The 14182-nt window shown below is 34.2% G+C and overlaps 5 protein-coding genes across 7 annotated transcripts in view; all 5 read left to right on the forward strand.

Annotated features, from left to right (window-relative positions):
- The window catches only part of LOC116343921 (nuclear pore complex protein Nup214-like), a 6396-nt gene extending 5782 nt beyond the window's left edge, over positions 1-614 (forward strand). The window contains exons 17-18 of the mRNA XM_031772248.1: positions 9-368; positions 457-614. Coding sequence (XP_031628108.1) covers positions 9-368; positions 457-481 — 385 coding nt within the window. The 3' untranslated portion in view covers positions 482-614. The remainder of the gene's footprint in view (positions 1-8; positions 369-456) is intronic.
- Positions 615-920: 306 nt separating this feature from the next.
- LOC116346764 (ragulator complex protein LAMTOR4 homolog) lies at positions 921-1559 on the forward strand. The gene is made up of 2 exons (XM_031776974.1): positions 921-1159; positions 1269-1559. Exons 1-2 carry the CDS (start codon positions 1017-1019, stop codon positions 1492-1494), a joined length of 369 nt encoding a protein of 122 aa, XP_031632834.1. The 5' UTR covers positions 921-1016; the 3' UTR covers positions 1495-1559.
- A 254-nt stretch (positions 1560-1813) lies between these two features.
- On the forward strand, positions 1814-3017 carry LOC116345941. The gene is made up of 3 exons (XM_031775750.1): positions 1814-2010; positions 2152-2223; positions 2290-3017. The coding sequence occupies exons 1-3, from the start codon at positions 1883-1885 to the stop codon at positions 2849-2851; spliced, it is 762 nt and encodes a 253-aa protein (XP_031631610.1). The 5' UTR covers positions 1814-1882; the 3' UTR covers positions 2852-3017.
- A 367-nt stretch (positions 3018-3384) lies between these two features.
- Positions 3385-4531, forward strand: LOC116346634. Its single transcript, XM_031776798.1, has 3 exons — positions 3385-3566; positions 3716-3802; positions 3869-4531. Exons 1-3 carry the CDS (start codon positions 3427-3429, stop codon positions 4428-4430), a joined length of 789 nt encoding a protein of 262 aa, XP_031632658.1. The 5' UTR covers positions 3385-3426; the 3' UTR covers positions 4431-4531.
- Positions 4532-10628: 6097 nt separating this feature from the next.
- Positions 10629-14050, forward strand: LOC116346122 (mannosyl-oligosaccharide glucosidase). Of its 3 annotated transcripts, XM_031776032.1 has the most exons (4): positions 10629-10958; positions 11111-11392; positions 11494-11651; positions 11847-14050. In XM_031776032.1, exons 1-4 carry the CDS (start codon positions 10956-10958, stop codon positions 13954-13956), a joined length of 2553 nt encoding a protein of 850 aa, XP_031631892.1. In that variant the 5' UTR covers positions 10629-10955; the 3' UTR covers positions 13957-14050. The 3 variants fall into 3 exon arrangements, with proteins under 3 accessions (XP_031631892.1, XP_031631900.1, XP_031631910.1); XM_031776040.1 differs by lacking the exon at positions 10629-10958 and having other exon boundaries at positions 11276-11396; XM_031776050.1 differs by lacking the exon at positions 10629-10958 and having other exon boundaries at positions 11282-11391.
- Positions 14051-14182: the final 132 nt, after the last annotated feature.

Consider the following 14182-nt stretch of genomic DNA (forward strand, 5'->3'; position numbering starts at 1 on the left):
TCATCAACATCTGCTTCAATGTTCGGCGGTACGGCAACAAATCCTTCGTCGGGTGGTTCACTTTTTGGTGGTTCTGGTTTCAGTTCACCGCAACAGCCATCAAGTGGTTTTGGTTTGAGCGCTATTGCTGCGCAATCGAATCATACATTTGGATCATCGGCAACATTTGGATCGGCGCCAGCATTTGGCAGTCCAACACAGAAAGGAGGCGGTTTCGGTACATTTGCCAATACAAACCCAATTCCATCATTCACAACGCCACCAAAATCAAACTCACTGTTTGAAAGTCTTGGCTCATCTGATAATGCAATGACGTTTGGTAATTTAGCACAAAATGCAGCGGCCGCACCGAAACAATTTTCTGGCGGGTAGGTTACATTTTTTTAAAAGTTGCTTTTTACTCAGTTTTAATATAAATGTTGATATTTATCAATTTTTCATTCAACATTTTTACAGAACATCATTTTCAAGTTGGCGTTAATATCGATATGACTTACATATAATACATATTCAATAATTCAAAGTTATCGTTTTGTTTAAAAAAAAATTATGAACGAAAATTAAGTTGTTTGTAGTTTGATCAACAATCGAAAAATAAAGAAACGTAAAAAGAATTCCTGTTTATTTATTTGTTCTGCACATGTTTGAAAACGATGCGAATTGGTGTATTCTTGTGTTTTATTGCTGGATGCAAATATATTTTTTTTTTTCGAATTTTCTCATTTAGAATTGAGCTTATAACAATTTAATTGGTCTGAACCAATTTTAGATTTTCGAAGCACTTTCGAAAAATGATAAAATGAAATAATTTCAAATCAAAACAAAACTTCATGCTCTTGAAAAATAAGTTCATTTCCAAATTTTTGTCGTTGGACAAATGAAACGTTGCGATAATGGGTATCAAAACAACAACTGTCACTGAACGTGTCAAATATATTAGGATAAACACAAAAACGAAATCTGATACAGTTTGAACTAGAAAAATCGCAACAAAAATTATTTCACTCGGAAAAAGAATGGTTTCGTTTGCAAAAATTCCCGATTTGGTCGGTTATTTGGTGTTAACCGAATACGGTGCTGTTCTTGAAAGTGATGGCGACTTGAAAAACGATGAAAATTGCGCAAATATTATCACTTCAATCATCAACTTAGCGGATAGGTACGCTCAACAATATTTTGTTCTTTAAAATACAAAGAATTTTTTTTCTATTTTCGATTACCATTTAAATTGGTTTTGATTGAATCGTATTTGTTGTTATCCATTCCAGTGCCGATGAGAATACATTGCCAAAGAGTGATTGTCACCGAATTTCGGTTATCTTTGAAAATCACAGCTATACAATTTGCCTGTCGAATAAAAAGATCTATGTAGCCAAGCGTGCAATACATGGAGTCAGTCATCAACAACAGTCATCTCCGCCAGTCACAACCATTGGATTTCAAGCAGACGACAATAGTTCGAATTCGGATCTCAATGTTCAACAATCGGTCTGATATTGATTTGTTAAAGTTGATTCAGAAATAAAAGTCATTTGTTTATATCATGTGTTATCATTAAACTGTTTTAGTTTTTTTTATTTTGAGTACAAATGATGTAGTTCTTTTGCAATCGTCGATAGCAAACGATTGAATTAATTGAAAAAGAAACATTTATATGGTAAATTTATCAAGGTTGAAATCCAATTGAAAATAGGCGCTCAATTTCAAAATATCCCAATGTAACCTTTTTCTTGCTTGATTAATTGGATATATTCAAATATGGTAACAACCTTTGGTAACACTATAATCACGACAACATTTTGACTCTTCACTCATATAAATCGAAATTGTTCGCCATTTACAAGTCATTATCGTTGGTTTTCACATCATCTACTGATTTACAATGTCGGATATAGAACAGGTTTTGGATCTCTTTAAAGACTTCATCGTCGACAAAACAGAAATGATAAAAATGATAATTGCAAAATCTAACGAAAATAATATGGAAATTCCAAAGGGTGAAGAACCAAAGTGAGTAAATTGAGTTAAAAAGTTTTCATGTTTTTTTTTGTACAGTTACATTTTTTTCTACACCAATCGTAATGTAATGGATGAAAAAAATGATAAACAAATTAGAACTGATATACGTTTGAATGTTGATTTATTTCTTAGCCCACCACCGAATGACACCATCGAAGACATGTCTGTGAATATGGAAGATGACACGGAAAATGATCAATCAACGTGAGTTTGATACAATTTGTCAATACATTCTGATCGACTAAATATGTATTTTTACTATTTAACTAGTGGGCGAAAGAGACTTGATTTAACGGATCGAGGTCGAGAAGTTATCACGAGATGTATGACAGATGATCCCGTTTCCGATTATAGTTATAATGACGCAGTGGATGTCATTAATGGTATTTTTGCTAACTATCAAGTACGTATTTTGCCAGACGGCAAGGATAGTTGGATCATCGTGTATCGTCACAACAACACTACCCCAACTAAACAAATTGATGTGATTTCGGTATCACGGGAATTTGATTTTCGAAGAGATTTGAGTGAGAATTTACGAACAGAAATAAAATCTATCTCTATGCTTAAGGATCTTGAAAACCCGTTAAAGTATGTTACTTGCGAGACGGAAATCGACAAACCAGAACTACGTCAAGATCAGTTCATTTGGTCGTTCGCTGTATCGCTAGGTCTCGCCATGAAGCAAGCGACATATCCAGAATACGATTTGCCATTTAAATGGGAAAACGGAAACGATCTTAACAGAACGCGCATTAGAAATGCAATCGCTGATATTTTGCAAAATGGTTTAATGACAGATGATCCGAACGGCACTGTCTGGCAACAATAACTTTTTAAATCAACATTTTTTTACTCTTTAATTTTCATTTCAAATTAGAACTGATATTTTCCGAAAAATACTACGTTTTTCGAAATCTGTAAAATAAAAATTGTAGTTAGAAAATAGGCTGAAATAATAAAAATTGCATCAAGTTCAAAAAGAAAGAGTTTACTAAAAATTGTAAAAGCTGGTGTATCACATACATACATTGACCAGGAAATGTGCGTTTTTTAAATGATATTAAATGGTGATTATGAATATGAAGTCTCTTTCGTTTATACTCTGATGATGTTCAAAACAGTTTTGCTTTCATTTTCAAGAGTTACAATTTAGACGTTTTGTAGATACATTTGCACATTCGTTGGGAAATTAAAGCGAAACATAGAACTTTTATGACAGTCAAAACGAAATCTCACGCATACAAAAGGTGCGAAATCTATTTTTATTAAAATGCATTAAATTTTATTTCGAATATGGTAATAACCTTTGGTAACACTATAACCACGACGAAATTTTGACGTTTCACTCATGTAAATCGAAACTGTTCGCAATTTACAAGTATTATCATTGGTGCCGCATAAACAATGTCGGATAGATTAGATATAGAAAAAGTTTTGGATCTCTTAAAAGAGTTCATAATCGAAAAACCTAAAATAGTAAATATGATACTTGAAAAATCTAACGAAAATAATTCGGATGGAAATCCAAATGAACAAAACCCAAAGTGAGTAAATTGAGTTAAAAAGTTTTCATGTTTTTTTTTGTACAGTTACATTTTTTTTCTACACCAATCGTAATGTAATCGATGAAAAAAATCATAAGCAAATTAGAACTGATATACGTTTGACGTTTGAATGTTGATTTATTTTTAAGCTATTCGGCTTTCGATCCGCCTCCGAATGATACCATCGAAGACATTTCTATGGATGTGGAAGATGACACGAAAAATGATCAATCAACGTGAGTTTGATACAATTTGTCAATACATTCTGATCGACTAAATATGTATTTTTACTATTTAACTAGTGGGCGAAAGAGTCTTGATTTATCGTTACAAGAGCGAGAAATTATCACGAGATGTATGACAGATGATTCCGTTTCCGATGATAGTTATAATGGCGCGGTGAAGGTCATTAATTGTGTTTTGGCTGTCCATCAAATATGTATTTTGCCAGACGGCAAGGATAGTTGGATCATCGTATATCGTCACAACAACACTACCCCAACTAAACAAATTGATGTGATTCCGGTATCACCAGAATTTGTTTTTCGAAGAGATTTGAATGAGAATTTACGAAAAGAAATAAAATCTATCCGTATGTTTAAGGATCTTGAAAACCCGTTAAAGTATGTTACTTGCGAGACGGAAATCGACAAACCAGAACTACGTCAAGATCAGTTCATTTGGTCGTTCGCTGTATCGCTAGGTCTCGCCATGAAGCAAGCGACATATCCAGAATACGATTTGCCTTTTAAATGGGAAAACGGAAACGATCTTATCAGAACGCGCATTAGAAATGCAATCGCTGATATTTTGCAAAATGGTTTAATAACAGATGATCCGAACGGCACTGTCTGGCAACAATAACTTTTTAAATGAACATTTTTTTACTCTTTTATTTTCATGCAAATAACTTACAAGTACTATCACATTTTAAATCAATTAATATTTTCCGAAAAATACTACGTTTTTCGAAATCTGTAAAATAAAAATTGTAGTGAGAAAATAGGCTGAAATAATAAAAATTGCATCAAGTTCAAAAAGAAAGAGTTTACTAAAAATTGTAATTTAAATTATTGATTGAGTGATTCTGAAATATAATTTCGTTTATGAATGCTCTAGATACATTCGCACTTTCATTGGTAAATTAAAGCGAAAAATAGATGTTTTATGACACTCAAAAAAAATCTTACGCATATAAAAGGCAATGTGAGAGTTTTTCGAATGAAAAACCATTTTTATTCAAGTGCATTAAATTTTATTCAAAAATCAGTTTTATCGGGGATTATTTTGCAATTTGAAAGAAGTGAATTTATTTGGTTTCACTTTTATACAAAATCTAGCAATTCAATCAAGCTCATGAAACAATTTGTAACGCAAATTCATCCATTAACAGGAACAAATTCACGATCAAATTTGAGTTCAGATTTATGAGTGGTTTCGGTCACATTCAGGTGTAAATACATGGAAAAGAGGAACCACATAATGCATTATAACTCGCCTACGCTAAGAGTAGCAGACTTACAAAATTGTTATATTTATAAATTTCTTTGAATGTGGATTTTGGACTGGTTGCAGCAAGTTGGCGACGTTCAGAATCATGCTTGCGTGAATTTCGCTAATGATTGTAACGCGGCCGGTTCAATGAAGCTGACTAAATCCAAATCGGCAGCGAAGAAGTCGACAAAGTCCTAAGTAATCGAAAACAAAAAAAAAATGTAAACAATGAACAAATACTATTGTCAATTGATCGATGAATGATTGACAATCATCAAATACATACCAATGAAAAAACCAAGTTTTGTACATAATTTTTATCTTTGACACTAATGTTTGTTCACCTGTACTCCATATTCAGAAATAATCTCATGCCTTCTCGAAACATTTGTCTCGTTTGCTACGCCGTGATGGCAATAATACTAGCGGATTCGGTCTGCAATTTCGACATAATTTAAATCGATACGGCCTTGTGTACCTTAGAAATGGTCGTTGACAAAGTGGGCAACTTTGTCGTGATCTCCATTCATCTTTGAATCTCACATTTGAATGGCCAAGTTTCATGATGCACGAGAGATTTGAGCTCCACAAAATGAAAAATGGTAATGTTGTTGTGTGTATGTGTATTATTGTACACACTCGACACTCGTACAGTAGAAAAGAGCCAAACTTAAAATTATGTTGATAGAGAATAATTGAATGCCGTTAATTTATTTCATTTTTGTTCTTCGCATTTGATTTGTTTATTCCTGAAATTAAAACGTTTATTAAGTGTTTCAATTGCTTATTATGAGTCGTTAGCATTGACAAATTTTCATAACAGATCTTGTTCACATGAAGCAAAAAAGTTGCTTTTTAATTGGTTTTATTGAGAACATATTACGTTCGAACGTATTTTATTGAGAACAAATTTGGTTTTTTGTAACGAATTCTATCTATTTACTTCAGATCTCGGGCTATCAAGAGCAACTGCAAAAAGACGAAACATATGGATATTGATTGAGTTTGATAAACATATGTGTGTTTCCGACAGTGGAAGTGCGCTGCCTTTTTTGCTTCCACAGAAGTTTCCATAATCCCAGAGGTTTACAAACGCCGATTATTTGTTTATACTTATATATACAATATATATGCCGTTATCGAATGCTAATTGTCAAACATTATTATATATTTTTCAATTATATCATTCAAACTTTCAAAATAATTTTATCTCGAGCATTTGAAGAGCAAAAAACTTACTTCCGATCTATTGCTTGAAAAGTGGATACTTCATATATGAAGTATGTATGGTATCCATTGGCTAATTTTATATCAATATGCAACTCTACTGTAGTGTTGAGTACCATCTCAATTAATGACGTTTCATTACGTTTGTTTTCCTTTATTTTTATCGTTTATTATGGAAAAATTATGTAATATGGAAAATATCAGTTAATTGCAATAATTCGATGATCTTTCATTCGATCATGGTATTTTCATCGTTGATTCAACAGAATCATTTGACGCAATTTTTAAGCCAAAAATATTATTAATTCAATTGAATAGAACATTAATAATTTAGCCAAAAAATTTCATATAATAGAAAAATATCGATATTTCAATTAACAATTCCGGCGAAATTTTGTACTACATCCGAAGAGTTAGCAAGCGGGAAATTAAGATTGAACCTTAATTCAACGAATTCAACCATATTTCGACCCCTGCCCACAGCAGTGCTCAGAAGCTATGGGTCCGTCTCTGCAAATCTCCGTTTGACATTTTTCAGGTTGGCGAAACATTTTACACACTTGATCAGCCTACATTGAATTGAATAAATAATTAAATTAAGTTTAAAATTGGTATGTTCATAAAACATACGTTGAAATAAACGTAATATTTGTATAACACATACAAATTTACAGAAACCTAAATGGTGTATTGAAGTTCGTTAAATTGTTTTGCCTTTGTAGAAATTCAAACATTGGTAGCGTTCGGTCGTTGTTCATATGAAAATAATTTATTTATTAGCGAAATTTAAAGTAGATTATTTTTGCGAATTGTGAATATTGAATAATTGATATATATGAATTAGAGGAATTTTATTTGAATTTCCGTTATTTTTCTACAATATATGATGCATCTTTCCACTTTCACAGAGAAATAATATGCGGAATGGTTTGCCGACAAATTATACGAATAATAACATTATTCAAAAGACATCAACAACACGATGATGAAAAAAGAGAAAGAAAAAAATCGTTTCAAAGCCGTTTCCAAAAAAAAAAAACTTTAAAAAAATTTCGTATCCGGTGTATTTTACATTGAAGCGTCCGTTCTAGTTGTCATAATCGCCAATAATTTTTGTCAAATCACAAAACAGTATAAAATTCAATACAATAAATCAATTATGGAAAGAAATAAAGTCATATTGATCAGCATTCATCGTAATCTTCAGTTGACTGGTTTTTCTTTTCACATTAACAATTTGATTTTGCACAAATACGAACTCCAAATGAAGTGAAGTTTGAATAAAACACTAACGCAAAGTTCGTGCATCAACCTAATCGTTGTTGATGTGCGCCTGTTCCAACATTGTCGACGTTTAGTGCAAACGGTCCGTAATATACGTTTGTCATTTCGATTGTGTCGATCTGTGCGTTCTTTTTCATTATTTTCTCTTTCGTTTGCTCTATCTTTGTCTCATTTTGGTGTTCATTCTGTCTCTTATTTCTTTTTGCTTTTCCATGCCAAGTTGATATCTATTCATTTGCTCTTCATATTCACTGAAAAAAAAAACAAAGACAACCGTATTTGTTGGTTGTAGCGAATTTGTCGTTTATTTATAAAATAAAATTGGCTATTAACCATGTATGATGGAAATATAAAATATTGAACTACAAATGCTCTTTAACGCCATACATTTGTTCTTTGTCATGAAAAGTTGATAGAAAATGTTCACCATTTTCATCTCTTTCATATTGTATGACGAGATCACAAATTGTCATTCTTTGAAGTAAAATCGCTGAAAAAAGTCTCACTATCTCTTTCACACAGATTTCTCTCTCATTTGGAGTCATCTTAAGTCGACACTATCTATCCAATGAAATGGTGCTGCGAAAACGCAACGGCAAGTGAAATGAAATCATCTTATGTACGAGGCGATCAGAATATTTAACATGAAACAATATCCGGAGAATGGTCAGCTGTTCAATCTTACACCTCTTGTTTTCAATATAGCTATCTCTTGTTTGTTATTTCTCTCCAACCTATCGGAGTGAATTGTGCGGTGAATGGAGAAATAACAAATTGTCCAAAAAGAAACATCGAAAACAATCATGTTCACGAAGTGACGAACGATGTTGATGCGAACACATAAAATGAATATATTTCAGTGTCGCGTTGGTCGTTGTGGTTGCTATTCGCCGCACAATTGTACTGTTGCTGTTGATGCACATTTTGCATGAATTCGCATCGAAAAAGTGGAACAGCGACCGGGAAGTCATTTCACTGTTGGCTTTTTGCGTCATCATAGCATCAACAGAGTTCAATTGAGAACAGGCAATCATGAACAAAAGCCTATTGCCATTGTCCGTCATTTGTCAAATGCGGTTTGTTTATAAAAACCAACACAAACACACACACACACACACACACACACTGTCGGTTGCACACATCAGTGAACAAAAATCATTAAATTAGTCATTGTAATCAAACCATTTGGAGACATTGGGTCGATGCAAATAGCAAAATTAACAGCGGCGAAAAACTTGAAAATTAAAATAAAATCATTTTCCCTCCTAAATCGATTCAACTCGCAACACTTAATACATGTGTATTTTGGCAGATCCACTTCCAGTATGTCTTTTTCACTTTTTCAAGCAGTTGAATGACGATTTAAACAAATGGAATGGTTGAATAAGAATTTGAATGTATGGAAAGGTGTTGCACGGTGAGAAGAAAACAGACAGTTGAAAAAGAAATAATGGAAAATAAAATGTGTGCAAATTAGTCGTCGAGTAGTACCACCACTTAGAATGCATAATTTCAGCCTCCTTAACATGCTTGATTGTGGAATAGGCACACATAAGCGATAAGATATGTCAACTTTGTTTAAGTTTGTTCAAATTAAACTCATCTACACTTTTATCATTGACCGAGTCGATTTTCGAAATATAACCATTTTTCACTGAAACGAAATAAATCGTAATTCGCCTTTTCCTTATTTTCACTTAATATTGGTTTTTTTTGTGCGATTTTTGTCCAAAACAATAGTTATCGAATGGGTGAAAAAGAGAGTGAGAGACACAATATGCGGTTGTCTTTATCACACCTCACCCGTACCGGACAATGAAAGAGATAGAATTTTGAAACGGAACGAGCAATATGGGCAGTGTACCTCAATTCACTTGCTCGGAAAGCACTCATTTATACGGCGCACAGAATGAACAACATCAAATGTATAAAATACACATACGGTTGTCGCACATCAAAAACCAATCCGTTTCCTTAGTCTCACATTGAACAGCATTTCATTCATATCGCAAATAAGAAAATAAATGCATAGCTATTCCACTTGCTATGACAGAAGATTCATTTTCAAACATTTTGCCACCATGAAATCCAGGATGAATTGGATTTGAAGGTGCAAAACAATAATCAGCATCAAATTTTCGGTTTCTTCATCTTTTCGTTTGTTCTTTTTTTTCGTGTATTCCACTCAATACACACACTGGATTCATTGTACTTGTCTGAATTATGGAATTCGAAATCAGAACAAACCGAATGGAAACAACTGTTTTTCGTTCGATTCCATTTCGTTTCGAATTTTTTTTTTGCTCAATTCTCAGCAATGAAATTTTAAATGCAATCGATTTATTCGATGCACGCAATGTGCGATTAAAATATTTTTTCATGGCAAATGACTTTCATATGTTTTCAATGAAAAAAGTTATTTTATGCCTTTCTGCATACAATATTCCAGATTCCATTTCGAATTGGTTATGATTAATTTCGATTTTGGACCATAAGAAATTCGATTCAATTTGAATGTGTCAAGGCGTTGAGAATCAAACTCATCAGCAAATGTTACATGGTCATTACGAAATCCACATGCTTCCACTTGAATTCAAAATGTTCCGTTTTCGTTTTCGATTTGTTTGATTTCATTTTAAAATGAAAATTTCCAAATATATTTCGTCTTTTAAACATTTAAATTAGCCATTAGTTTTGTTTATTTTGCCATTCATTGACAATTCCAACCCAAATATGTTGAATGGATTCTGAAAATTGATGCGTGATCAAATGAAACAATTGAAAAAAATTGGCGCAATTCGGAAAAAAGGGTTTAAAATGGAATGAAATTCGGAATAGGCGAACAGGCGTTCAGAAATAACAGCACATCAAATTGACTGCATACAGGTTCCAATTTGTTGACTGTATGGCGCAGTTGCCGACGCACACTTGTACACACGAACACACAATTCAACCCATTCAATGGTATTGGTATCGGTTTGTCACACAAAAAGATGGTTGCGTGTCGATTCAAAACAAAGAAACGAACGAGAGAAACGTCAAAATACTTTTTGGGAAATGGACTGTGCACAGACTCAAGCAGTCCTCTAACACACATCCATATCTAATTCATAATGTATTTGCTTTCGTTTTTGCCAGAGTGTTTTTTGTTGATGCTCACATTGAACTATTTTCCACGCAAGTTCACAGTCGATACACGCATACACACGCACATACACATACTCGGTCTGTGTATATAGTGGTTGAAAGCAAAACTGAAACGTCAAAAGTTATCGGCTAAAATTTTCGTTGCTTTGCATTGTTGGAACATTTTCTATATGTTCCGAATTATAACATCGCTATTTTGTGGTTGAATTAGAAAAAATCATAGAATTGATAACGTCCATGGTGAGACAATTTAATGGTCTTTATTTTATAAATTGCAACATTTTCAAGTCCCTGAAATGCGTTGACAATGTTGTTTGTTGTGATTTTGGTTTCCATTCAGTGCCAATGGATATTGCTAATTGGAATTTTTTTGGTGTTTTCTTCGTGATTAGGCTCGGAATCGAAAAAATGCCGGCAACAATACCAACCCACCGACGATAGGCAATGTGAATAAAAGTAGCAGCAGCACCGGCAGCTCGGGATCACCTTCGTCTATTGGCCATGGTAGTAGCGCTAATCATCCCAAATCAAATGCAAACAAAACTAAAGGCCAGTACATGGTGATGACAAAATGGCGATGGTTCTTTATGTTTGGATTCTTGCTGATACCAGCCTATTTTGGTTATATTGGATATTTGGAAACCCGAGTCAATACACCATTTGATGCAAAAAAAGTAAGTCAACGAATACCATTATTGGTGTCGTGGTTTTTATTTCATTTGGCAAAGAATGATTTCAAGGGTGGAAAAAAACATTAAAATTTACTCAATTGAAGATGGTACAACACACGCCACACGAATTTGCTGAACGTTTCTGGGGCTCATATCGGCCAGGCACTTATTTTGGTTTGAAAACTCGCGACCAAGATTCACTTGTAATGGGATTGATGTGGTTTTCACCGCTTCGACTTGGTTCGGGCGGTGAAGGTATTCGGTAAGTTGTAAAATTTCATGCAAATTTATATGAATTTTGATGTCAAACAAAATGACCGTTTCAAAATAATATTAATGTATCTGAGCGAAAGGTCAATTTGATTTTCATTATTGATTATTGTTCACATTGTTCCCAAATGCCTATTTAAATATCCACAAAGAAAAATCATTTTGAAATGTCTTGGTTCTTTCGTAGGCATTGGTGTGAAAACGGCGACAATCTCGATAAATACGGTTGGTTACAACATGATGGTCGTACATTTGGCTATCAAGAAATACAAGACTTTCCATTCACATTGGAAACATCGTTCGTTAAATTTCCGCGCGGTACCAAAGGTGGTGACTGGACGTCTCGTATATCGGTGAAAAATAATTTCCCAAACAGCGTTGAACCGATTTCATTAATTTGGTATGTTGCGCTCGATTCAAAAACGGTTGGTACATTAACAACATCGACGAGTGCATCGTCTGCATTGCCGGTAATTCGTGGTGAAACATCAACTCTAGGCGATTTCATATTGAATTTTGAAGCGATCAATGGAACAATCAAACACCATTCATACTTATCAACGGTTGTGCCAAGTTTACGGTATTTGCGTGAAACGCTTGCGTCTGTCATTTATTTTGCCAAAGACAAGGCATCACGAGAGAAAATCTTAGTTTTGCCAGGTGAATTATTACGAAATAATCAAGGTGAAATGTTCGATCCAAATTTTATTGCCGTTATGATAACCGTTGAAGCACCATTCACACTTGATATTGTCTATCGGTCATTTAACGATTTAAAATCGAGTGGCAGTGAATTGCCGGCAAATGCACCAGTCGGTGAATTGTATACAAATGCGTTGAAAGCAAAACAAGGTGAATTTCGTCAACGATTCGAGAAAACGTTTCGATTGAGAGATAAAGGCTATACACAAAATGAAATTCAATTTGCCGAAGCGGCAATGAGTAATATGGTTGGTGGCATTGGTTACTTTTACGGTTCGTCACAGGTGCAAAGTGAACGAACGGCAATGCCAGTGCCATATTGGAAGGCACCATTATATACAGCAGTACCATCGCGTAGTTTCTTTCCACGTGGTTTTTTGTGGGACGAAGGTTTTCACGAGCTATTGATTAGCACATGGGATGTTGACATTGCATTGGATATTATATGCCATTGGATGGACTTGATAAATGTTGAAGGTTGGATACCGCGTGAACAAATCCTTGGTGATGAGGCATTGGCCAAAGTGCCCGATGAATTTGTTACGCAACACAATACCAATGCAAATCCACCAACATTTTTCCTTAGTTTAAAATTAATCATAACAAAATATTCGCATTTATTAACGGGAAACAATCGATTGGAAACATTGGAACGTTTGTATCCTCGTCTTCAAGCCTGGATTAATTGGTATAATACCACACAAATTGGCACACAATTCAGTACGTATCGTTGGCGTGGTCGTGAAATTTATTTCAAAGAAAATGAACTTAATCCAAAAACAATGGCATCCGGTTTTGATGATTATCCGCGAGCATCGCATCCGGACGATATGGAACGTCATGTTGATTTACGTTGTTGGATTGCATTTGCTACAGGTGTTATGGCCGAATTGGCCCATTTATTGGGCAGAGATGATACAAAATATTTGGAAACGCATTACTATCTGTCGGACAATGCGCTATTAAATAAATTACATTTATCGCCGCATTCAAAGACATATGCCGATTGGGGACTTCATACTGATTCGGTGGCATTGAAAGCTGTACGTCAACCAACGTTAAATCCACAACAACATCCACAACAACCATTGAAAAAGATTCGTGTGCATCGTACACCGCCCGAATATAAATACGTTGAATCGTCATTTGGCTATGTTAGTTTATTTCCATTTCTAATGGAAATTTTAACACCCGATTCACCGTATTTAGAGAAAATTCTTCATAACATTCATGATCCAGAAGTGCTATGGACCAATTATGGTCTTCGTTCATTGTCCAAACAATCACCAATGTACATGAAACGAAATACAGACGATGATCCACCATATTGGCGCGGTCAAATTTGGATCAATATTAATTATTTAGCATTAAAGGCACTACATCATTATGCAACACAACCAGGACCATACAGCGAAGATTCAAAACGGATTTACACCGAACTACGACACAATGTTGTACGGAATATAATAAATCAATACAAACGCTCCGGTTATATTTGGGAACAGTATAATGATTCAACGGGTGAAGGTTCGGGATGCAAACCATTTACCGGATGGTCGGCATTGGTTGTTCTTATAATGGCAGAGCAATATTAAACTTTAATCATATAGTCATGTTTCCGAAGTAGTGAGAGATATCAACAATCGTATCAATTAGTTCCTTTCTCTTAATATACGTAATTTAACTTAATGCAGACCTGGACCTTTTTAATGAAAACATATTTTAATGAGACGAGGAAACCACGCAACTAAATACGAACATTGAATTATTCTCAAGAAAACTGCCCTGATGATTGATCTAGTTTTTTTTTTTTTTCACTTT

This window comes from Contarinia nasturtii, unplaced genomic scaffold (assembly GCF_009176525.2).
Source record: "Contarinia nasturtii isolate CC-2019 unplaced genomic scaffold, AAFC_CNas_1.1 Cnas_scaffold_129, whole genome shotgun sequence".
Lineage (NCBI taxonomy): Eukaryota > Metazoa > Arthropoda > Insecta > Diptera > Cecidomyiidae > Contarinia > Contarinia nasturtii.

Bases quoted from the DNA above. Each gene is read 5' to 3' on its own strand.
- LOC116346122 (XM_031776032.1), top strand. The intron at 11,393-11,493 runs GTAAGTCAACGA...ACTCAATTGAAG, and splicing joins CACCATTTGATGCAAAAAAA to ATGGTACAACACACGCCACA. The intron at 11,652-11,846 runs GTAAGTTGTAAA...GTTCTTTCGTAG, and splicing joins TCGGGCGGTGAAGGTATTCG to GCATTGGTGTGAAAACGGCG.
- LOC116346764 (XM_031776974.1), top strand. From the start codon at position 1,017: ATGGTTTCGTTTGCAAAAATTCCCGATTTGGTCGGTTATTTGGTGTTA. The intron at 1,160-1,268 runs GTACGCTCAACA...TATCCATTCCAG, and splicing joins ATCATCAACTTAGCGGATAG to TGCCGATGAGAATACATTGC.
- LOC116346634 (XM_031776798.1), top strand. From the start codon at position 3,427: ATGTCGGATAGATTAGATATAGAAAAAGTTTTGGATCTCTTAAAAGAG. The intron at 3,567-3,715 runs GTGAGTAAATTG...TTTATTTTTAAG, and splicing joins CCAAATGAACAAAACCCAAA to CTATTCGGCTTTCGATCCGC. The intron at 3,803-3,868 runs GTGAGTTTGATA...CTATTTAACTAG, and splicing joins ACGAAAAATGATCAATCAAC to TGGGCGAAAGAGTCTTGATT.
- LOC116345941 (XM_031775750.1), top strand. From the start codon at position 1,883: ATGTCGGATATAGAACAGGTTTTGGATCTCTTTAAAGACTTCATCGTC. The intron at 2,011-2,151 runs GTGAGTAAATTG...TTTATTTCTTAG, and splicing joins CCAAAGGGTGAAGAACCAAA to CCCACCACCGAATGACACCA. The intron at 2,224-2,289 runs GTGAGTTTGATA...CTATTTAACTAG, and splicing joins ACGGAAAATGATCAATCAAC to TGGGCGAAAGAGACTTGATT.